The 24,867-nt window shown below is 47.4% G+C and overlaps 2 protein-coding genes across 4 annotated transcripts in view; one reads left to right on the top strand and one right to left on the bottom strand.

Annotated features, from left to right (window-relative positions):
- mRpL28 (mitochondrial ribosomal protein L28) overlaps positions 1 to 24,867 on the bottom strand; it is a 106,823-nt gene that overhangs the window by 58,781 nt on the left and 23,175 nt on the right. The gene's annotated exons all lie outside the window — the stretch shown is intronic.
- Positions 1,255 to 24,867, top strand: part of LOC139767280 (tubulin beta-1 chain-like) — a 27,175-nt gene continuing 3,562 nt past the window's right edge. Inside the window, exon 1 of the mRNA XM_071696469.1 lies at positions 1,255 to 1,486. Within this exon, the coding sequence (XP_071552570.1) occupies positions 1,430 to 1,486 (57 nt within the window). The 5' untranslated portion in view covers positions 1,255 to 1,429. The remainder of the gene's footprint in view (positions 1,487 to 24,867) is intronic.

Below are 24,867 nucleotides of genomic sequence, written 5' to 3'. Positions count from 1 at the left end.
TGAAGAATGATGAGTCGTGTGATTTACAGAGAGAGAGAGAGAGAGAGAGAGAGAGAGAGAGAGAGAGAGAGAGAGAGAGAGAGAGAGAGAGGATGGGGGGGGGGGGGAGAAGAGAGATCCGAACTTATCCAGGGCGAGTCTAGCTGGGGTGCTGCTGGAGGGTGAAGCCCCATGACTCACACTGAGTGTGGGTGTAGCCCCCCGGCAGAACCCAGGGCTCTAAGGCAAGGTGTTCATCTCTAGGAAGGGCGTAGGCTCCGTCTCGGAGGGGCAGGAGACGCCCCAAGCATATTAAACAACCTCGACTAAAACATGCGGGCAACGGTGCCCGGCCGACCAGTCCAATCAAAGGTGATATAGGTAGGTATACCACAAACATTTACTTGCATTTCATCTTTTATGAACTCCGAAATGGAGTTGGTGTATGAGAATTATATGCAAATGTGTAATTCGTAACGTTTTTTCATATACGTTACGAGTGCTTTCATTAGAACATTTGTCCGTGAGTGTTTTATCGAACCATTACTTTCTCCCAAACCACCGAGACTTAACTATGTACCTGTGCCGTTCTTCTTGGCTAATTCGCAGTATACCTGAAGCCGCCCATCCAAGCTGATGGTTATATTAGGCAAATTCAAGCTGTAGGAGTGTAGTATTGTCAGGCGAATATGGATCATGTTTGTGCATTAAAGTTGCCGTATGCTGTCCCCGGCGGGGGCCAGGTAGCAACAAGCCACATACGGTCATGCAAGCTGCTCGTGTATGTCCAGTTTTCTCCCACTCTGCAGTTATGGATAACTCTGAAACTCTCTCCTCGAGCAGCTGAATATGAATATTTCTTGACAGTACCACTTAGAGAAGCTGACATAACGCCAATGTGCAAGAATTATTAATTAAAAGGCAAGTAAGAGAGAATCGCTTCTGGGTATGGACGCGGCCATGAGTAACGTTGTGAGGTGATGCCCTCCACCAATCAGAGCGGAGCTCCTCATCCGGGCGCTGGAGATCCTCTCACCCACGGCTGATCGAAACTCCTCTCTTTGACACCCCCATGATGCTCTTATACTCCTCATAAAGCTTGAAATACCAAGTGATTCTCTACACTTCAGTGCCGAATTACACCATAAATCGGCGAACAATTCTCCCATCGCCGTCCCATCGCCATGGGTTAGACGTAACGCGTTAAAGAGTGGATTAAAGTTGAACAAACGTGTGGCGCATGTGAGCGAAGATTATGCGTGCGCGTGGGGCGGCCCTGGGGGTGTGGGTGGCGGGCCTGGCGGAGGGGTGTGCTCAGCGAGGCTGGAGCGGTCGACCTGCACATCACCGCCCGACACCGTCCAGTCAAGACACGAGCTGGTCGGGCCCTGTAGAACGATACTAGTCTAGTCCACACACGAGAGACCCAAAAAAAACACACAAGTTCACCATGAGGGAAATTCTCCATCTTCAGACTGGCCAGTGCGGGAACCAGATCGGGTCTAAGGTAAGACGAGTGAAATGATCTTTTGTTCTTTGGTGTGTTCTGCTGTTGGAACAACGCATTGCGACATGCCTACGACTCGCTGGTGGCATTTCATTAACATTGTCAATGACGTGATAGCATGTTATTTATATCTTGTGATTTCCCCGCTTATTTCACCGTTTGTTTCTCACACGGGAATGTCAGCTCACGATCCTCGTGAAATATTGAAATACCCGAATGACGCCGAGGTTTATATCTCGCCAGCCAGTCCCATATCCCCGTGGACAGTGCAGTCATTTCCACTGGTAATGACATACATTAGCGTAGAAGAATGTTCAATATGAGGGACTGTGCGTGGGTTGCGTGCTGCCAGCCCTTATTCAATACAGTAAATTACAAGGTTACACCAGCTTGGTAAATCATCTTCCCGCAGCCTCACCCACAGGGTGCTAGAGAGGCGGAACTCTATACGTCGTGGTGTATCATTATCGGCCGTAATGACAGTGGTGGGATGATTATAAATGTTAAATGTAGTTATTTTTTTAAACGCCTTATGTGTATTTTTGTTTAGTGTATTGTGCTATGGGGAATAGTGTCATGTCTCTGATGTGTGTTTAATGTTCTAAATTCTTTTTAACTTAATGAATCTGAAACTTCATGTACATCAGACAATGAAAGTTACTTGACAGCTGAGATATGCGCGATGATGGTTACAGAGAATCACGCCCTGCGTGATTAAGACTGCTTAATTTCGTCGCAGATTAAAATGTTTACGGGTACGATGGCGTGGAAAAAAAAAAGAAGTTATCACAGCTGTTGATAGGTTACTGGTCATGTCAAGGAGTGAAAACAAACCGAACAGAAAAGGTGAATGAGATTTAAAGGCCAAAAAAACGGGCGGGGAAGCAAAAGGTCATTTGTTTGTATACATTTGGGTTAAGCTAGGTAAGGAAGCATTTATTTGAGGGTATAGTTACAAATCCTCACAAACAGACATATTCACTGACAGCTCTTATATCGTCATTCGTATATGATTACAAACCCAGAACTGAGAGGCATAGGCTATACCATAGATAGATTCACTGCCTGACGTAAACAAAGGCTCTGACGGGTGTGTGTGGTTTATAAACACAAAGGATCCCACCAGGATACTGTCACGGAGAGCAAAGATATCATAATAAGCAGAAAAATAAAAAAGACCCACACAAAGGCGAGCAATTAGTGCAAAGGGAAGGAAGTCTTGGTTGGCGAGGCGGCGCTCGATAAAGACTGGCGGGAGCGGAGACCAGAAAGTGTGTGTGTGTGTGTGTGTGTGTGTGTGCAGCAGCCCGGTTGACGGAGGACGGAAGCAGTGCAAGCATGGCTGCCATATACAATATAGGGATTACATTGAGCAGGTATCTTTAATGGGATTATTCATCCTTTTTTACTTAACAAATGTTGATGTAGGGAGATGCGAAGAAACTAAGATGTGGTGGTATTTGAAAGTGTAGCTTTAAGAAACGGGTTAGGTTCGACTGTCCGCGACAGTTGCTTGCAAAAAGCCGCCATAAAGAGGAGAGGAGGAGGGTGGTTGTGGGGTGAGGGGTAGCGATCCTTCCCACCGTTGCTTTATTTACCACATCCAACTCCACCCTCCCTCCCCCATCCTCACTCCCTTACCCCACCCCACCCCTCTCCTCACTCAACTCCCCGCCGAGCTCTCCTCCCCAATCATTATGGGAATGTCTCATGATTCCGACGAAGTGAGGGAAGGCGTGACATGAGGACATATCCCACAGGTCGTGGTGAGTGGTACGAGGTATATAGGTGACGGCATGGCCCTCACACACACACACACACACACACACACACATCATGTGGACGCCATGCCCGCATGATGTAGAGTTATGTGCATGACGGAGGCACGGTGCATGAGCACTGCCTGATTCAGGTCATACGCACCCAACAAAGTAACGTCATTTGACTGCATGTCATGCATGAATATTGTGTGAATATCCTGGCTATACATGCCACCTTCAACTACACATTTAATGTTATGTGCAGTTCACATTCACATGTGCATGACTCATGGGTGGTTAATGATGTATATGCTTAATTAAAACTAGAAAATGTAGAGTGGATACATCTACGAGATTACATATATAGGCCATCAACACGGAAAACAGAAACATGGCGCATGTATACGAGAATTCATACAGGGTGCATGGTATACTAGGATACATGCATACATGGTGCAAGAACACACGAATATGTACCTGGTATATGAACACATGAATATATACATGGTGCATGAACACATGAATACATAAATGATGCATGAACACGAATACATATATGGTGCATGAACACACGAATATACATACATGGTGCATGAACACACCGATACTTATATGATGCATGAACACACGAATACATATATGGTGCATGAACACAAGGATATATGTATGATGCGTGAACTCGAATAAATATATATGGTGCATAAACACAGATACACATATGGTGCATGATACTAATGATGCATACATGAATCATGAATACTAGGATATATTTATTGAGGATAAAACTTGGATACATACTTTGTGCTAGTACGCTAAGTGAATACATACACACAATGCACGAAAATGGCATACGTAAATGTACGGTGCATGAAAATCATGATACATGGTGCCTGGAAAATCTTCACATGACGCTAGAATTCGGGGACACATGGACATCAGGAAAACCCATGGCTGGTTTGTTTGTGTGTGTGTGTGTGTGTGTGTGTGATGTCGGCTCCCTCTGTCATGGGATCTGTGTTGTTCATGAGGGGTGAGGTTTGGCGTCAGTCACGCCTGCATAATTGTGAAAGCCGTGAGTGCATGGCGTGAGTTGGGGCCTTTAAAAGGTGACACACAACACGCACTCACATACACACAGGCGAGGGTGTGTGTGTGTGTCTGTGTGTGTACCATGTCTTTTCCTCCTATATATGCACACACACACACACACACACACACACACACACACACAGACACACACACACACATGGACAATCGCAAGTTTACCAAATGACGTCCTACCTACGTCTCTTCGTTGTATATCAACTGACTGTTATATATCTCTCTTGTGTCTCCCCTTATGATGTGATTATTACACGAAAGTGGACTTGGGAACTTATCGTGTTTCATTTACAGACCTGTAAATATAGAGTGATATGGTATCATTGCATTATTTACAAACTTCATTGCTCAGAAATTTTCCATTTAGTAAGATGTTTACAGGCAGGAGGATAATTACACTGCATGATTTACAGGCCGAATAAAATGAAAACGTAAGATGATTTACGAGACCACGTTGTCTACAGATATCTAATGATTTACAAAGACATCTTGATTTAAAGAATACCAGTGTTTCAAACGTCATGACTGACAGCCGTTTTGTTTTTATACATGAATGATCTACAAATGTTTGTCAGTGATTGAGTTTCGCTTTTATACACGAGTTAATCATGTACATGGATAGCATATTTATCATGGATGGCATGGTGGAGGCTTTGGGGTATCAGGGCCTAAACTTTCTTGGAAGGTGGGAGTCATGCATGGGATAGAATGAACCAAATCCAGGTGGTATATACGTGGCGACGTGGTTATGTCACTGGACCAGGAGTTACATATATAAGGAAAGAATATTACTGACATGAAAACCGAGCATTTACCTCAAAAGTAACAAAGAAATTGACACTAATGAATAAATGGTAAACAGAACAGCCTGTCGGAGGTGATTTGAATTGATAAGAGTGTAAAAGTACGAGGAATTAGAAAGTAATATACAGAGAGATGAAAGTATCCTCCGCTAACTCTCTCTCCGCCCACGATCCCCCCTCACCTTTCTTTACCCACAAACCGCCCACTTACAATAGAAAGTCAAGCACAGTCTTGGGTCCAGAACGTACGCAGCAAAAACCATTGTCATAGTTTACCGTCTTACAAAAAAAAAAAAAAAGCGGGAGAGCAGTTGGGTAGGTAGCGAAGGTCCGGGGTTAGGGGTGGGGGGTCATAGAGTTCATGCCCGCGCTCATAGATGGCGCGCACAAGCAAAACAAAAGCCATTCCCGTCTGTATTGATTAAGTGAGCTGCAGGTCCTGGCCTGTGCCGGAGAAAGGAATTTTTGGGCGCCTGTCCGTACACCGCCAGGTTCCATCGTGACGTGCATCGCCTCGCTGCATTATGTTAGACGAAGGATCTGCCATTTGAATGAAGTGTCGTGCGATGGTGAAGGGATGGGTAGGGGGCTGTTGTGAGTGGTGGTGTTGGGGGAGGTTGTGGTGGTGTTGGAGACGAGGGCGAAAGTACGTAGTGCCTTGGACAAAGCTTGAAGGGAGGGGGAGTGAACGGAGGATAAGAGAGGATGTGAATAACTGAGTGAGAGAGAGAGAGAGAGAGAGAGAGAGAGAGAGAGAGAGAGAGAGAGAGAGAGAGAGAGAGAGAGAGAGAGAGACCACAGCAGTGTAGCCAGGTAGGTGGTTGCGTGGCGTGAGGACTGATGGATTGAGGCAAGTTGGCGTGTCTGGTAACAGCTATTCGGCAAGTGCGCTCCAGATTCTGGTCGGATTCCCGTGGATTCCTCATAAAAAGGTAAACAGATTAATGACGCACACACACAACCAATTATATATACACTTCGGCATATATTATACGAATGATACGTAATCCCAAAACTAGGACAAGGAAAATACCTAGTAATTAACTAATGGGAAGCTGTTAGCTAATTCCAGAGCAGAAGTCAGCTAATTTTAGAGCATAGAAATGATAGATATCCTAAAAAGAAATAAAAAAGATGGACTGGCCGTCAATTTTCTAAGAAGGAGACGAAGGTTTTCGAGTATTAGAGACGGTGGAGGGCGAACGGGATCAATCAAAGTCTCGTATATACTCGTGTGAGGCGAGAGAATATCTGCGTCTTACGACAGGAGTAGCTACACTTACGAGTAGGTTCCTACCTACACGTACTTACGTATGACGAGATGTTGGGCCTGGGGCGGGGCTAACAGGTAGCGCTCACCGCATGGAAGAAGGAAGGAAGGAAATACGGATTCAGAGAGAGAAAGAGAGAAAGGGGTCTCTCTCTCTCTCTCTCTCTCTCTCTCCTTACCATAGGACATGACACCAGCCATACCTACCATGGAGTGGAGCGGGGTGTACCTATTAAACATACCCTCCTCCCTCCTCCTGTCACTAGGGGGCAGAGGGTGGGTGTCCTTTCCCATGAACCTGTCATGAGTTGCGTCACTGACAGACAGGTTAGCCGGGGCTGGCTTGTTTGCTGGCGTGGCAGGGGGGCGGCGGGACACGAGGCAGTGGGCGGGGCGAAGGGGGCGTGTGTAAGGAGGGGAAGGGGGCGGAGTCTCTATCAAGCCAGTGAGGGGGGGGAAGAGCCGCAGAGGTGATGCATGCGAAAGATAGAGAAAGTTTTCTTTTTTCTCTCTCTCTCTTATGGATGTGTCGTATTGCGGACTAGAGCTGACGACGGGAGGGTTGTGGTGTGAAAGGAGGAGGAGGAGGAGGAACAAACATGAGATGGTCAGGGAGAGAGAGAGAGAGAGAGAGAGAGAGAGAGAGAGAGAGAGAGAGAGAGAGAGAGAGAGAGACTGCATGGCCTGACGGAGGGCCTGAATGTTTGAAGATGTCTTTTAGGGAAACGGAGTTAAGGGAGAGGTTCGAAAGGGGTGTGGTATTATACCCCTTTGAGCACGACGGTACGAACCCTTGCGCACGATGGTACGATCTTGGAGCACGATGGTACGATCTTTGAGCACGACGGTACGACCCCCTGAGCACGACGGTACGATCTTTGAGCACGACGGTACGAACCCCTGAGCACGACGGTACGATCTTTGAGCACGACGGTACGAACCCCTGAGCACGACGGTACGATCTTTGAGTACGACGGTACGATCTTTGAGCACGACGGTACGACCCTTGAGGACGATGGTACAAGTCTTTAAGCACGACGGTACTTCTCGAGCACGACGGCACGACCCTTGAACACGGCGTTACGACCCTTGGGTATGATGGCTTCGCCTTTCATCAGACCCTTAAAGTGTGTGATTCGTAGCTGTGTGAACGGTACAGGGAAGGAGTTCTACACTCGTGGGGGACCACTCATCTCTTGAACATGCGTTTGTCATTACTGTGTGTGTGTTAAAGGGAGAGAGTTCTACACTCGTGTTGCTCTTAACCTTGAATATATGTGCAGTGTATTTTCAATGCACACACACACACACACACACACACACACACACACACACACACACACACACACACACAAACAAACAAACAAACAGGATACATACGTAAATAAAATAAGTTGTATGATAGTGGAGAATTTTCAAAAGATGAGGACCCCACGAGTATTAAACTCCCACCTCCCCCCACAGTAAGAAATAGGTAATTCTCTCTCTCTCTCTCTCTCTCTCTCTCTCTCTCTCTCTCTCTCTCTCTCTCTCTCTCTAGCCATCCCCACACACCACTCAAGGCAGCCCTTTTGTACAAGAGAAAAAAAAAACAAAACTGCTAAACCCAAGCAAGTATGGCCAATTACAGCCATCATTACCTGTGGACTTTATGTTCTCAGGTTCACTCTTATCATACCCTTAATTGTAATTTACTACTTTGCCCCCTAAAGGCCAGTGTGTAATTGTGTAGTCGAAGGCAAAGGTTAAACGTCGGCAGGAAAAGATAGGTTGATAGTGTTGGCTGGTCTGTGTCGCCTAGGCGTGGTTGGTCTGTGTACACAAAGGCGTGGTTGGTCTGTGTATACAAGGGCGTGGTTGGGGAGGGGGCTGCATGGAGGGCGTGGTGTGTATCTGTCTACGCTTAAGGGCGTGGTAAGTGGTCGTTATGGGGTTATGTGTATCTGTTATTCAGTATGTGGTGGTGGCGTGTGGCGGCGGTATATAAGCCTTGGTATATGCCATGATCGCGTGTGAAATGGAATTACCGGAGTGGTGCGGTGGGCACCAGCCTGCATCTGTAATTCATCGACCCACGCGTTCTATCCTCATGGTGGCGTAAGTTATGGCCAAGTGACCCTTTGTAGGTTCGTGCCGCAAGGGGCCAGGCCATGGCAACCTAGGGTCACACCGTCATGCTCAAAGGTCGTAGGGTCGTGCTTAAAGGTCGTATCGCCGTGTTCAAGGGTCGTATCGCCGTGTTCAAGAGTCGTACCGTTGTGTTGGAGGGTCGTACCGTCGTGCTCAAGGGTCGTAACGTTATGATCAACGGGGGGTCAATTCCCTTGAATATTTGCGTATCTGAAAAGCTCAATGATTCAAAAACTCGTATTGTAAAAGATTGATACACTATCAACCGTTTGTCTTTTCCTATGTAATATGTATGTACATTCTTCGGCTCAGCGGCACTGCAGCAGTCTTCACAACTGTAGGTATGACCTCAAAGAATGATCTTGTAAACTGGACTGTTGTCTATATATATATATATATATATATATATATATATATATATATATATATATATATATATATATGTATGTATGTATGTATATACCTTGCTGACAACACCGGCTATAACTCTCTAAAACATTCTTTCCGAAGAGCAGTATGAGAAATCACGTGATAGGCCAAATGAAACTCGGGCCAGAATCTCGTGCGTGTTGCTGGCGATTTAAATCGGCAACGGACGGGTTTAAAGGTCCCGGCTGCCGGACCTCCTTATACGGACTTGTAAATGTTGGGGTGGGGGGGCAGTCGGTCGCTGTAGTGAGGTGTGTGTGTGTGTGTGTGTGTGGGAAGGGGGGAGGGGGAGTCCAGGTTAAACTTTTCCCGCCGTCAGCCCAACAACTGATTCTTTTCAACTCGGTGTTTACCCCTCCCGGGCTTTCAACTTTCATTTTTTCATTTCTTGTCGGCTCACACGGGGCCGTAGACGGCGGGTTGCTATGACGATGCGTCCCGCGCAAAATGACTCTTCCCGCCAATTTATCCAACAGCTGATGTCGTCGTGTTTTGTTTTCTTCTCGATTCGTCACATCGAAGAGCCTTTATTATTGTAGTCACAGGCAAGATACTGAGATGGACGAAACTATACAAAATATAGAATATGAAAGTAATGGCATAGATAGAAGGGGAAAGTGGAGGTTATTTAAGCGAGCTGTGGTATCTGGGCCTAGCGTTCGTCAGCTGAGCGGGGTTGGTGGCGGGCGCGGGAATAAAAATGTTTTCAGTCGATACCTTTGTTTATCCTCAGTTATATATACTTTGCAATGGCGGGGCCCGAGATATTATTCATCCTGGTGTACACAAGACGTTTGGTATATTGTGGGGGACACTTTTTTTTTTACGATGATTATGTAGTTTTTCACGACAGCTGTGTGTGAAAGGCATTCTGGTGACATAGTTGGGGGAAGGGGGGGGGGTGATTGAACCATCTGGGCTCTGACCTCGCTAACCACCCCCTACGACCACCCCACCACCTCCCAACTACCCAGCCACTACCCCCTCCTAACCCGTCTGGCTAGGAAAAGTGGCGGGTTGGGCCATTATGTATGCGACCAATGACATACAAGACGCACAGCATTAGGGTCACACACACACACAATATATATATATATATATATATATATATATATATATATATATATATATATATATATATATATATATATATATATATTACGACCCACTGTTGATTAGAATCACAGATTACCTCCATTATAACTCTACGGGAATTATCGCAATTATTTCACTACAAATTAGGAGACACGGCATTACGACCCTTAACCACAAGGGTACGACCCTTGAGCACGAAAGTACGACCTTCTTTGCCAGCGCGCTTTCACTGGTGTGGTCTCCGGGGCAGGCACCAGACGCAGGCCACAGAGAACCAGGAGAGACCATCACTCCTCAACCACCCATGTGATTACCTCATCCCCCCCACCTCCATCCCACACACACACACACACACACACACACACACACACACACACACACACATCCGATCGCTCTTTTTCCTACCGATATTCTCACCTGTTCAAAATTACCTCTTAATTCATTCTATTCCCTTCAAAAGCCTTTCTTGAAACAGCTCATAAGATTTATCTTGTGATATGTACTGGATGGAATAAGGTCGCAGCTTGACGAAGAGATACATTGATGAGTTAACACTAAGTGTGGTAATGAAAGAAAGTGGGTCGTCTCGGTTCTCCCCTGTATAGGCCTGATGGTGGTTTTGGCGTCTGTAACATGCGACGAAGAGGTGACCTGGAGGTGAAGTGCTCTGTGCTTGATGTGTGGGAGTGAGAGGGCTGAGGGAGTGCATGGCATTTCCTTATACGTGGGAGTGAGGAGGGAGGGGGGGGGGGGCCCAAACAGGTGGCAGGAGCGTGGGTCGACCTGGGAGGAGCCCCACAAACAGGTGAAGTCAGTTGGCCGAGCATCGAGCCTTATATAGCTCAGCCGTCGCCTACTCCTGGGGGTTGCCAGGGGTCAGTTTCTTTGGATGCTGCTTTACTTTCACACACACACACACACACACACACACACACACACACACACACACACTGCCCTCGTATTGCAGTGGTTCGCAAAGTGACCCATCAATTGAACGGACCTAGGCTCGAATCCTGGACAGGGCATCCAGTTGGCTCAGCCATCCCACCTGTTCATCCTTCCCTTAGGGAGAGAAGTCTTCTCGATGAATGGGGGTACCTGGCGTAAGCATAGGTGTGTATATGTATGTATATATATATATATATATACACAAGGTTAAGACATAATACATATTTGCTAGGTTAAGAGACGCGGGCAACACCACTGTAAAACTCTCTACTTAATATAATAAGTAATCACAGTAATTATAGTAGGTAATTACACAGCTAATTATATGAACATATATGGAGAAAATGAGTGAGAAGTTGACAAAGAGATATATGTGTCAGGAGTAGAGGGGAGGAGGGGAGACCAAATCAGATATGGGACAATGGAGTGAAAAAAAGATTTTGAGTAATCGGGGCCTGAACATGCAAGAGGGTAAAAGGCGTGCATGGGATAAAGTGAATTGGAACGATATGGTATACAGGGGTCGACGTGCTGTCAGCAGACAGAGCCAGGGCTTGTGAAACGGCCCGGGGAAACATTGGAAAGGTCTGTGGGACTTGGCTGTGGAAAGGGGGCTGTGGTTTCGGTGCACTGCAGATGGCATAAAGAATGGATGTGAGCGAATGCAGCCTTTCTTCGTCTGTTCCAGGCGCTAAATCGCTAACTAGGGAAACGGCAAACACGTAGGAAAATACACACACACACACACACACCACACACACACACACACACACACACACACACACACACACACACACAGAGCGCTCCTAACAGCTCGTCAAAAGGCTTCAAATGCAATTTCATTATTGTTTTGAACACCTGTGACCATAGACCTCATTCACTCTAACTCATTTAAAGGTTGGAATTTATCTTTCCCTTTTATACCCTTGAACCGACGGTACGACCTTTGGGTATAACGGTGTGGCCATTTAACCTGACGTTTACAGACAGGACAAACTAGACTACTTATTTCAAAATATGGGCGTTTAGATGACAATAAAGGTGTTTACGACACGAAAATAAGGGCGTTTAGATGAAAATAAGGGTGTTTACGACACGAAAATAGGGCGTTTAGATGAAAACAAAGGTGTTTACGACATGAAAGTAAGGGTGTTTAGATGAAAATAAGGGTGTTTACTACACGAAAATAAGGGCGTTTAGATGAAAATAAGGGTGTTTACGACACGAAAATAAGGGCGTTTAGGTGAAAATAAGGGTGTTAACTCGGTACAGGATTAAAAAGTTAAATCCTACTGAAAGGTCAAGTCAGAGACAGCGCCGTGACATGAAATTCTACTTTCGTTAACCTTTGTAAAGTGTCACAGAAAACGGTACAATCCATCTTGCCGAGATTTTAAAAATTTGATCATATATTCACCTCTAACTTTTTTAAGTGTTGTAAACAATTATCGTTAACTTTGCAGTGCTATTGTTATTATGTCCCAGCAGATGTTTAACAAGTTATTCTTTTTAGCAATATAACCTGAAGTTCTAGACTATCGTAACTTCTGTGGTAGTATTATGAGTCGTGTAGAAGGACGAAAAGTTCGGCTTGTTAAGAGCTGGACCTAACGACGACCGAAGGTGCTTTTGCCGCTAACTACATCATCATTAACATTTATCTGTGACGTCAGGGAGTGCCTCAGGTGCCTCCTACAATGACCTACGTCATCGTCCACATTCACGTGTGACGTCACGGGAGTACCTCAGGTGCCTCCTACAATGACCTACGTCATCATCCACATTCACTTGTGACGTCAGGGAGTACCTCAGGTGCCTCCTACAATGACCTACGTCATCATCCACATTCACGTGTGACGTCAGGGGAGTACCTCAGGTGCCTCCTACAATGACCTACGTCATCATCCACATTCACGTGTGACGTCAGGGAGTACCTCTTACAAGACCTACGTCATCATCCACATTCACGTGTGACGTCACGGGAGTACCTCAGGTGCTTCTACGTCGTTACCCACACTGTTCTACGACTCCCAGCACGACAGATGGTCTCTCTACCTTAGCCTTGGGACTCTTTTTTTTCTTTTTTCAAACCCGTCCTTCGTGTTTGCCAGCGTCAATTAGATCCGCCATTTTTACCGTCGCGTCGGTGGTTAAGTGTCATTTCCTGCCCGTACTGTTGTTATCATTTATACGACTGTCATTATTGAATATGCTGAAGGTTATTTTTTTTATCAATTTATCGGACTCGCTACTTAATCATGGAAGGGTTGAGAAGTGTAGAATCAAGAGTAGAGGTGTGTGTGTGTGTGTGTGTGTGTGTGTGTGTGTGTGTGTGTGTGTGTATGTTCGCGCGCGCGCGGAATGTCACACTGTTTGCCCAGTATCAACAGTTCCAACAATGCATCACGCGGTAATGGCGATCTTCCTTTATGTTCCCTCCATCACCCCCGTCTGTAAATGGCCAAAGTACATTTTTTTTTCTGCTGAGATGTAAGAAGAAGAATTAAACTTCATTATGCACGTTTCGTTTTTGAATAAAAAATTAAATCTGAAGTCAAAAATGCCTACACGAAATTCTCATTCTACGATGACGTACGTTTGAAATACTGGAAATTTATTCGTAAGTCTCGTATAAAGAAATTGATCGACATATATTCAATATTTTATCGTTCGATGGGTGAATATAATAAGGTATGTTAATGGTTCGAAAATACGCGAGTAAATTTTAAAAAATCACAGACAATATTATAGATCCTATTGGTTTTTTTCCCCAGTACAAGGACGGGCGCAGTATATGAACAAAAATATTTATACATATATATCTGGATTTGGAATAGCGTTGTTATGGTGGCTGGCTCAAATTATTTTTACGCTCGTTACCCAGGCGAGAGAAAGCGCTTCCTGGCTCCCTCACTTGCCCTCACCCGGGCATACATAATGCCTGGCTCCCTCGCTTACTCTCACCCGGACATACATAATGCCTGGCTCCCTCACTTGCCTCCATCGAGGCATACATAATGCCCACTCCGGGGCTGAGCTGCCTCCATTCTTATCTGCTACCGAGACGACGCCCAATGCTAGAAGGTCGTATATTCCACCCTCCCTTTGTCTGGTTATATGGTTCTTTACACATGATTTTCCGCTTTAAATACTCGTGGTTGTCGTTCGTAAGGTCACTTAAACTCGTGTTGTGTTGTATTCTATCTTGGTTATGGTTCGTTTTCGCGGGTTTTTACGTAATTCTAGTTCGATGGTGGTTTAGCGTAGTGACCTGTCGTCCCTCCCTATTTTCTTTTGCGTGACTTATTTTCTTTTTAACTGCCACTTCCGTATTGCAGCCCATTTAAACGCAAATAATGGTTGGGAACCCTAACCTCTCCAGCGTGACGGCACGACCCTTAGGTCTGCTGGCCTCTAAGTCTTTGACCTGACCTCTTAAGGGTCTTGCTCAAGGATCGATCGTATGGTCAGTGCGCTCAAGGGCCTTAATGCTGCTGTATCCTCCACTGCACACTGCATGAAATGAATCCCTCCCTCCCCCTCCCCCCCCACTCCTTCATTTACCGTCTAATTATTCCTCGTTGTTGGGTCATTATTTCCCTCCCCCCCCCCCACTCCCCAGTAATTCCCGTAGAGGGTATTATATTTCAGGAAGTTTACAGGATCACCGGCCTTGTTGGCCTCCTCGCTTCGTGGGAGATTAATTTCCTCCGCCAATTATATTTTTTCCCCCTCGTCAATTTTTCGGGTCGAAATCGTTAATACCTGAAGGAGATCTTCAGCTCAGAGCAGACCGTGGCTTTAGTTGCTCGGGTCAATGGCGAACTGTGGCAAAGGCTCTCTCTCTCTCTCTCTCTCTCTCACACACACACACACACACACACACACACACACACACACACACACACACACATACACAGGAATTGCAGACTGAAAAGCCAGGCGGAATATGTGTGTGTGTGTGTGTGTGTGTGTGTGTGTGTGTGTGTGTGAGAGAGAGAGAGAGAGAGAGAGAGAGAGAGAGAGAGAGAGAGAGAGAGAGAGAGAGAGAGAGACCAGCCCCCTGGGGAGGACGCTGGTGCGGAAATCTCTCGCATCATAGAACATAGTGCGCAGGGTTCGAGCACCTGAATGGTGAGGAAGACCCAGTAATAATAATAATAATGATAATTATTATTATTATTATCATTATTATTTCTATTGATGGAATTAATTGCAGCCAAGAGGTGAAAATGTACAAAAAATTACACTCAATGACTCGGGAGTTATGAGGCGAAGGGGGTTTAAACTGTCGCCAATTATGGAATCACTGAGACGGTTGTCTATTTAACAACTGATTATGTTTACACTGGTTGTGATGGTGCTGCTCTTGTGGCAGGTCTGTACCAGCTAGGACGAGGCCCCATGCTGTTGTGGTGCAGACCTGCAACTCGGGGACGAGGGATATCTAGTGGCAGGAGGTTACGGTGGCGAGGAAGGTGTAGTAGCCCAGGTGAATGGTTGGAAGGCTTCAGGATGACCAGGGTGCTGAGCCAGTCTCCTGGAGTGTGGGAGGAACCAGTGACTTTGTGCGTTTGTGGGTGGGGTGTGGGCGGTTGCGTGCAGCTGAGGAAGGAGGTCGGGGGGGTGTTTGTTTTGGAGTGGCTAGGTGCGTGCAGATGACTTTTTTGGACACTAGGGCGTTGGGGAAGAAGTGGGGGGGGGGGGGGGTCAAGTGTGGGAGGATGGTTTAGGTGCGTGTAGGCGCGCATGGAGGCGTGGGGAGTAGGCGTGGCCGAGGGCGTGGGGTTTACGGTCGTGGGTTGTGGGCACAGTCCTGGGAAAAAGACAAGTGGAGAAAAAAAATGGGGGGGGGGGGGTGTGGGCGTCATCCTGATGACGTAGGGTACATTAGCTCAACCTTGACGATAACACTCTCTCTCTCTCTCTCTCTCTCTCTCTCTCTCTCTCTCTCTCTCTCCGTCATCTCCTCTCCCTCAACACCCTCTTTCCCACTGTCGTCAGCTGTTGCCGCCCCTCCATTTTCATTGTAGTATCAGTCTTCAATTCTCAGCCGCCGCCTGTTTACCTAGTTCGTACTACATCTCGTAATTCAACCTTTCTGTTCCCTTATTAACATCTCTCCATAACCAATCCTTCGTTAATATTATGCAATTACCAATCCTCCATTAGCATATCACCAAGAATCCTCCATTACCATTCCTCTGCCACCAATCCTCCATTACCAACCCTCCATCACCAATTCTCCATGACCACCCCTCCAACACCAATCCTTCATTACCATCCCTCTATTCCCATCCCTCCATCTCCATGATCCTCAATAACCACCTCTCCATCACCAATCCTTCATGACCGTTTCCGAGTTTGTGATCCGCGCGCGCAGCTTTCCCGTCCTCCACCAGGGCGTCGGTTCGTCCTCCTGCGCAGCTGCTGTGCGCAGTTTTAAGCGGAGCCGGGACCCCACACGCCCCTCTCCCCCCACACCAACCCCCCGGATGAGCACATTATCTCAACTGACAGAACAAATTTATGTCCGTCTCTCTGTTTCTCTGACTTGTTACAAGCAGAGCTTTTTTTTACCTATCCCTGACTAGACTAACCATGCGTCTTTCTGGATGTCGGTTACTGTTACTTCGCTTCTGTTCCTTAGTCTGTTGTACACAGCCTGTGTTTCTGTTCCATAGTCTTGATTGAGTGTCTCTATGTATCTGAATTGCCCGTCTGTTTTTGCTGGCTGAGACGAACGTATTATTTTACGTGTTAGCTTCCCAGTCTGTGGGCTGTCTTCCGTTTTCTCTTTTCCGGTAAAAATGGTCGTTTTTGTGTAATTGCCATTCGTTCGAACACGACACTACGACCTCACGACTCCTGGGTATCATGACCTGACCTTTAACTAGACCCTTAAGAGGTCAGGTCAAAGGTTTAGGCAATTATGTATATTTCAAAGGTTCGTCGCGTCATGCTTGAACGTCGTACTCAAGGGGTCGTCCCGTTGTGCTCAAGGGGTCGTTTTCGTCAAGCTTATGGCTCGTCCCGCCGTCCTTATGCGCTCATAGATCACACTAATTCTCAAGGGTCGTGTTACTGTACGTAAGGGTTGCACTGTCGCCCTCGAGGGCCGTATCGCCTTGCCAAAGGGTCGCATGTGGTATTCAAGAGCCGTACCGTCGTTCTCAAGGGTCGTATCGTCTGCTCAAGGCACGTATCATCTTGCTAAGGGGCTGTACCGTCGCCCTCAAGGGCTCACCGTCATACTCAAGCGTTTACCGCCGCCCTCAAGGGTTGCATGGTCGTGTTCGAGAGGCTAAACAGCATATATATATATATACTGCTTTGTACCAACTTTACCCTCTAATTATGGGCAATGAGAGAAAAACTAAAACTTTAAGAAACACGTGTTTCATTTCTGTTAATTATCCGTGTAACCGACCTTTCTTCAACATCTTAAGTGTTCGTGTTCATATTGTCAAATACCAAAGTGCATGCAAGCAGCTGCGTCTGCCTGCATTCAGTGACCTTTTATACGCAAGCAGATTTTTAAAGTAGCTGATGCGAGCCTCCAATTCTGATTCCCAGCTGAGCGTAACAACACGTCAAACTTTTTTCTTTTTTCTCATTATTGAACTACAAATATTTTCATTAATACACTAATATTAGTGCAGGGAAGAAGAAGTAGTTCAGAGAGAGAGAGAGAGAGAGAGAGAGAGAGAGAGAGAGAGAGAGAGAGAGAGAGAGAGTCTTCCAAACACAGTTCCATGTGTGAGCGGACGCCGCCGCTCTGCCCACCACAACAAAAACTAGTCCCTGCGCTCGGCAGTGTTGTGGGCGCGCTGTCAAGGCCTTTAAAGAAAAAAGTAAAAAAAAAAAAAAAAAAAAAAAGCCAATTCAGGGCTTCATCTCATCATCTTCATTATTTCATCCTATGTTTTTACATGTCAAAATGAATACTGGCTATTAATACAAAATGGTACCGTCTGATATTTGCCTTCCATTTTGTACGCGAGATAATTTAGTTGATGCCATAAGCATATTCGGGCTGTTGCAGAATCTGTTGCACTTGCATATGCAACTCCTTTTTATTGTTTGTGCAACAAACGAGATCTGGTTATATATAAATGTTGCAGGATTTACTTTTACCTACCTACGTATCTCCAAAAGCTGTTTAGTTGAATTCGGTAAGTGTTGTAATGTATGTCATTTTCATTGAATAAATTTTTGTTTTCCGAAGTTATAGTTGTATTTCGTATTTTGTTTTGTTTTTTCCCTCTTCCCTGAACAGCAGAATTAACATATTGGGTTATAATAAAAAAAAAAATAGTACAGTAAACAAACACTTTCAGTGTTTCAAAATCAAAAACTTTTTAGGCGATTTTCAACTAATACTAAACACAGCGCCCCCTGTCACCCCACATCCCCCCATTTTCTTTCCGTCTCCGCAACCAACCAACTGGGAAGCTTTTGAAAAGAAAATTCCGTCGTATAAGACGGTCTTCCTTCCTCATGGACAGATGGCAGTCTCAATGAATGAACCCTCCTTTTACATACAGTGTTTTCCATTTCGCAATGTTGCTCGAGGTGAGCGGGGGGTCTGGCCTGGCCTGGGTGGCTGACCATGTTTGGTCCTCCGCCCCTGAGAGCCAGGTCGGCCAATGTGGGTCGTTGCCACCACTCGTCATCAGGCGAGGACCATAATGAATGTGACTTATCTTTTTTATTCTTACTTTCGTCGAAGTCCCCCCCCCCCCCCCTTTTCCCTTTTTTTTTTATCTTTTACTCTTCCATATGTCGTCAATATGTGTAATGTAATCTACTTAACCTCTGTTGCGGGTTAGTATTATCATGACCCATCTTTTGGGAGTTTATTGTAAAGCTGTTTTTTTCGTTACGTTTGGGTTTGTTGATCGCACTTATATCAACTTACAGTTTCCTTATGGATGCTGTTCTTCAAATCTTGCCTTGGTGTCTCCAACTGTCCCTCAGTAGGTATGGGGAAACCAGAGACATGACTTGAGATTGGTTGAACGTTAGGGGGAAGCGGTGGTGGTGGTTTGGTCGAGGCCCAGATGTGGAGGGAGCGGCCTGGAGTCTCTGAGTCATAGGGAGGCCTGGGCGAGGGGACAAGAGGTGAGTCACCTGGAGTCTCTCTCAGAGCAGGTCGGGGAGCGTTGGAGAGAGGCCTTCGTGCTGATACTTGGAGCGTAGGACATCTGAGAGAAGACAGAACAGAGGCGCCTTAAGGTAATGACATACTGGGGACTATGTACTGGCCACGTCAGACCCGAGGGACGAGTGACTGGACGTGCAGTACTTGGCAGTAGAAGACCAGAGATTATATATTCCTGTACGGCCGAAGACCAGAGGAGGACCTGACTGACCGACCCTGAGCAATACGCAGGGAAAGAGGGAGGAGTGTGGACGCAGCGTTACCACGAGGGTGAGGGATGGGGTAGAAAGGGGCACCTACAAGCGATTGGCTTCACCAGGCCTTCCCTGCACCTGGGCTTCTGCACCTGGGCTCCTCCTGCACCTGGCTCCTGACCCGTCGGGTGCTCGCTAATTAGTAAAACTCCTGTTACTCCCGCCACTGTGGTGGAGCGCCGTCTCGGTGCTGGTGGCCGCCAACACCCTCACCCCCCATTCCTCCACCACCACCAACACTACCCAGGGGGGCGGGGCAACATCCCCTCCTCCTCCGCCGCACCACCACTACCCACTACTGATCTTGGTTACCAATTTCTTCCCTGCTCGTGATGCGTTCCAACACCCACCGATTGCAACCTTCCGTCATTTCTTCTATATTAACACAACCGGATACAGTAAAATTAATACCGGGTTACGATATCACAAGTCCTGACTGACCTAGATGTAGATGTCGTGTTTCCCTATAGTTTGTCTTTCTTTTTTTTCCGGGGAGTGTTACGTCACTGGGTATACAAACAGATGGCTTTCCCTTAGTCTGACCTTTCTCCCGGCCCGGAGCCGGTAGACCTGGGCCCCCAAAACCGGCAGACCTGAGCCCTACAGCCGGCGAGCCATCCATCTGTACCAGGATGGTTACGTCGAGGGACGTAGAAAATGCGACAGAGAGCACGATTCTCACTCATGTTATTACTATAACGTTACTACAGCGAGACGGGAGTCTATAGAAGGTACAATCTTCAGTCCCATTTACGAAGCAGACCACCTCGGTACACACCAAAAGTAGGTGCACACGGGTCGACACCAGCCTGGGACTCGAACCTGCGACGTCAACTGGCGTCGGTGAAGGTGTGGTGGGGTCGTGTTGGCACCACCACCACCACCGTGGCCGACGACCCAGGGAGCAGCGGTCAGCTGAGGGACTCAAGGACGACCCTTATATAGTCGGATCGGGGGAGAGATAGTGCCAACCCCACCCCTTCCCACCTGATGGCTAGAGGGAAGGTTGACACATTTGTATCTCATCGGGATCTCGACCATATAAGTCTTGGGTGATGGTTGAGTCTACCCCCCAACCCCCCAACCCCCATCCCCCTCTATTTAAGGGCCTGGGTGGAAGGCTGCGGTGGAGTGGGTGGAGTGGACTGGTCTTCCGGTGGAACTGACTGACTGACTGGTCCACTTGGGCTCTACCCTCGTGTACGACGCGGTACGACCCTCGAGTACGACTTCCTGGTCTTTAACCTCATCCTTACGGGTCTGGTCGATGGCCGGGGCAGGCCAACGTACCGTAGGGTCGTACCGTTGTTGTTATTGTTCAGGATCGGCCATTCGTGCTCAAGGGTCGTAGCGTCGTTCTCAAAAGTCGTACCGTCGTGCTCGTATCGTACACCGTCGTGCTCGAGGGTCGTACAACGTCGTGCTCGAGTGTCGTACACCGTCGTGCTCGAGTGTCGTACATCGTCGTGCTCAAGAGTCGTACCGTCGTGCTCGTGTCGTACACCGTCGTGCTCGAATATCGTACATCGTCGTGCTCAAGAGTCGTACACCGTCGTGCTCGAGTGTCGTACACCGTCGTGCTCAAGAGTCGTACCGTCGTGCTCGTGTCGTACACCGTCGTGCTCGAATGTCGTACATCGTCGTGCTCAAGAGTCGTACACCGTCGTGCTCGAGTGTCGTACACCGTCGTGCTGGAGTGTCGTACAATCACGTGCAAGGGTTCAAGGGCAAAACATACCCAGATCAATTCATCCAATACCTTCCTATGTACACTGATAATGACACCTTATGCCAAGCCATCCGTCACCCATCACCGAACCCACACTTCCCCCCCATCACTTCCCTACAACACATGACAGCAACCTTGTGCATCATGGACACAAGAGGAAATCCCCTGCCCCACTCCCGAAGTGGTCCATCATGCTTCAGGAACAGAGCCAGGGACCAGCAGCCGGAGGCGAGGAGTGGCTGCGATATATGACGGGTCGTTACTTCAAGGCGAAACACCACATCATGTATAGCACTGTCAGCACACACACACCCTCCCTCCCCCCTCCGCCACACACACACACACGCCTGGGGCTACCACGCCCACACCTTGTGCGGAGGCGCAAGTCCGCAGGCGTGGAAGGGGGGGAAAAAAAGTAGAAAAAAAGAAAAGAAAACGGACTGGGTATCAAGCTGGGGGCCACAATGCCAGCTTGAGAACAGAAGAAACCTGGTCTACCCAACCCCCCAAACCCCCTCACCATGGGCTGGGCGCGGGGTGACAGTTAGGTATCTTTAAGCTGCCCACGCCCCCGGGACACGCACACACGGACGTACACAAGTGCGCGAAATCCTTGACCTTCTCTCCAGAAGATTCGATCGATACCAACAAACACATATTCATGACTTCCGGAACACATGTATAGTTTTTTTTTGTTTGTTTGTTTATCAAGAGTCCAGAGGTAAACAGTAGAGCCAACAGTGGAACTACGGGTAGCTATATGAGATATATTATTCCCGTATTACTGTTACTAAGAAAAAAGTGAAATGATTTTAATTACCTTGGGGAAAATAAACAATTATAGTATCAAAGCTAAGAAAAGTGTGTGTGTGTGTGTGTGTGTGTGTTAACAAGTTATATATATATATGTAACTTGTTTTATGCATAAATTAAGACAGTATAGTACAAAGTATTTTAGAAGTGGACTGTTTCATTATCAATTCTCTACTCTCATAAACCATTATTTTGTGATGAACTTCAGTATTGGAGGGTATGAAAACAGACACCCAAATTCTTTTCCTCTGTCGGTGTAGCTGGTCAGCCCCATGACCTTAGTCTTGTTAGTCCATGACCTCAGATGACCCCCCCCCCCCCCTTCCCACTTCAGTCTTGACGCCTGTATAACCCTGGAGAGCTCATACTGCGAGAGTCAGGCTCAAAGGTCGAGCCATGAGACTCGAGGCTCACGCTGTCGTGATCAAGGTTAGCACCCTCTTGCTCCCCGGAAGTTGCGAGACTTGACACGAACAGTTCAGCAGTAACAGCACATGATCGTGTCCACCATCCCTGGCCAGAACCATGAATGTCTCCTCCTCCTCCCAAGCTGGAGCCTAAGACGCCCTCTATATACACACACTCCCTCGTACTGCGCGGTAGGATATACGCTCGCTCCTCTCTCACTGCGCAGTTCGATTTACGCTATCCTTCTTACAACGCGGTTCGAACCCCACTCACTCCCAACTCTCTCACCACAACCTTACCCCATCCTACTACCACATCGCTACCACACGCCCTCCTCCAGTTCAGCCTCGTCCTACCACACGCCCAAGGACACACGGCTTAATAAGCCACCCGAGCAGGTAGTGTAACCACACGCCCACACGCCAGCAGGTCCGTGCGGCCGTGGGCCACGGGCGCGGGCGAGGGCGAAGGCGTTAGGGCGTGGGACCCAGTCAGCCGTGGGGCGTGGGGGGCGCGGCTGGACGAGTGGAGCCGCGCCTCTGTTCGTACAGGATGTTCTCCTCTCCTTATATGGTTCTCTCCCCCATTTTCTAATGGCTCCATATTACTCAGAGTTACATACCATTTTCTTTTTTTTTTTTGATAAACTACAGTGAACACGGGAGGCCCTATGTTAATTACATCCATTTTCATTCATTAATCAACAAGCACGAATCACGGGTACCTGCTGGGCTTGATGTAACCACAGTAGCCCTTTCCTCGTGTGATGATCTGCCTGCCTCGCACAGCTCAATGGATCAGAGGAGTTAGGTTGCGGGTGGGGAATATAAGATGGAGAGTGGCAAAGTCTAACTGCGGCAGGGAAGAAATAAACGTCGAATCTCTCGATCCCTGAGTGGTGGTCGCCATGTGGGAGGTGGTGGACTTAAAAAAAAGTCGAGTGCTGTGTGAGGTGCCCATTGCATGCAGGCTGCCCACTCTACCAGCACAGCTGGGCAACATGCAGGAGTTTGTTGACCTTAATTTTTCCCCTCCTTAACCCTCCACTTGAGTACGACCCTAAACACGACGGCACGACCCCTTCAAGCACGACGGTACGACCCCCTCAAGCACGACGGTACGACCCCCTCAAGCACGACATACGACCCCCTCAAGCACAGCGGTACGACCCCCTCAAGCACGACGTACGACCCCCTCAAGCACGACGGTACGACCCCCTCAAGCACGACATACGACCCCCTCAAGCACAGCGGTACGACCCCCTCAAGCACGAAGTACGACCCCCAAGCACGAAGTACGACCCCCAAGCACGGCGGTACAACCCCCAAGCACGGCGGTGGGGACGACTACCTCTCGGCGTAGGTCAAGAAGTTGATCTTAAAATATGACTTTTTTTCCCCTCCCAGCCAGTTTAATTAACTAATCCTAATTCATATACGCGCTGCCTGAATTAAAGAATACGATATGTAAGACAGTATTTTGTGTCTGGTGGATTACATTCGGCACCCATGCCATGATCACTGATGTTGTTCACTGTTGAACTCTCACTTCCTTCGCTCGAAGCACTTCGACCTAATGTAGGGATGGGGGGACCACATACAGAGGCGCATACAGGTATTGGTCACATTTAGGTGTTGGCAACATACGGGTGTAGGATGTATATATATACAGTGTGGTTGACTTAGAGAGAGAGAGAGAGAGAGAGAGAGAGAGAGAGAGAGAGAGAGAGAGAGAGAGAGAGAGAGAGAGAGAGAAGAGGAAAGTTGCTTGAACCACTGAGGTCAAAACCAGTTCTTACCATAATCATTATGCATGGCCACCCTCCCTCACTCTCTCCCTCTCTCCCACTCCTTCGTCCTCATACGGCCCTTCTCCCGCCCCATTCCTCCCCCCCCCCAAACCAGCCACCAGACTGGGGGTACGGTGCACCAGACGTGGTCGGTCGCCCGTCCGTCCCACACACACTCTCTCACCACTGCGGGTAACCTGCACTGATCGGACCGACGCGCCACAGCGATCCGCATCGCCCGATCAACTGGTCGTCGTTAATCAGAGAGTGGTTGTTTAATCACCAACACACTGCAGGGATTATTCGACGTCTGGGAGACTACTAATCATCCAGTAGATAAAAAAGAAATGTAAACACCGTGTAGCATCTTACAATGAACTAATATAAAAGTTTAATTAATAAAGTATGTTTACAAGAGTACCACAGCTTTGATTAAATAGTCTTCAACACTGCCCACAGAGACGTGTGAGGAAGATTAAAAGCTTTTAAGTATCTTAAGTGACCACGTTGTTAATCACACCTACTGACTGCTACAGACGCTCAGTGCAATTATATAATTACGATTCGCAATCAGCTGGAAATTACTGGACACAGTTGTAATCACAAATGACAAGGCTCTCATTCTTCAGTGCTGCCTCTGATTTCACAAAAGCTGAAATTAGAAATTTAGGTGTGTGTGTGTGTGTGT

Source organism: Panulirus ornatus, chromosome 59 (genome assembly GCF_036320965.1).
Source record: "Panulirus ornatus isolate Po-2019 chromosome 59, ASM3632096v1, whole genome shotgun sequence".
In the NCBI taxonomy this organism is placed as follows: domain Eukaryota; kingdom Metazoa; phylum Arthropoda; class Malacostraca; order Decapoda; family Palinuridae; genus Panulirus; species Panulirus ornatus.
Note: the sequence above shows the minus strand (reverse complement) of the source record. Positions and strands in the feature narration are given on the sequence as shown.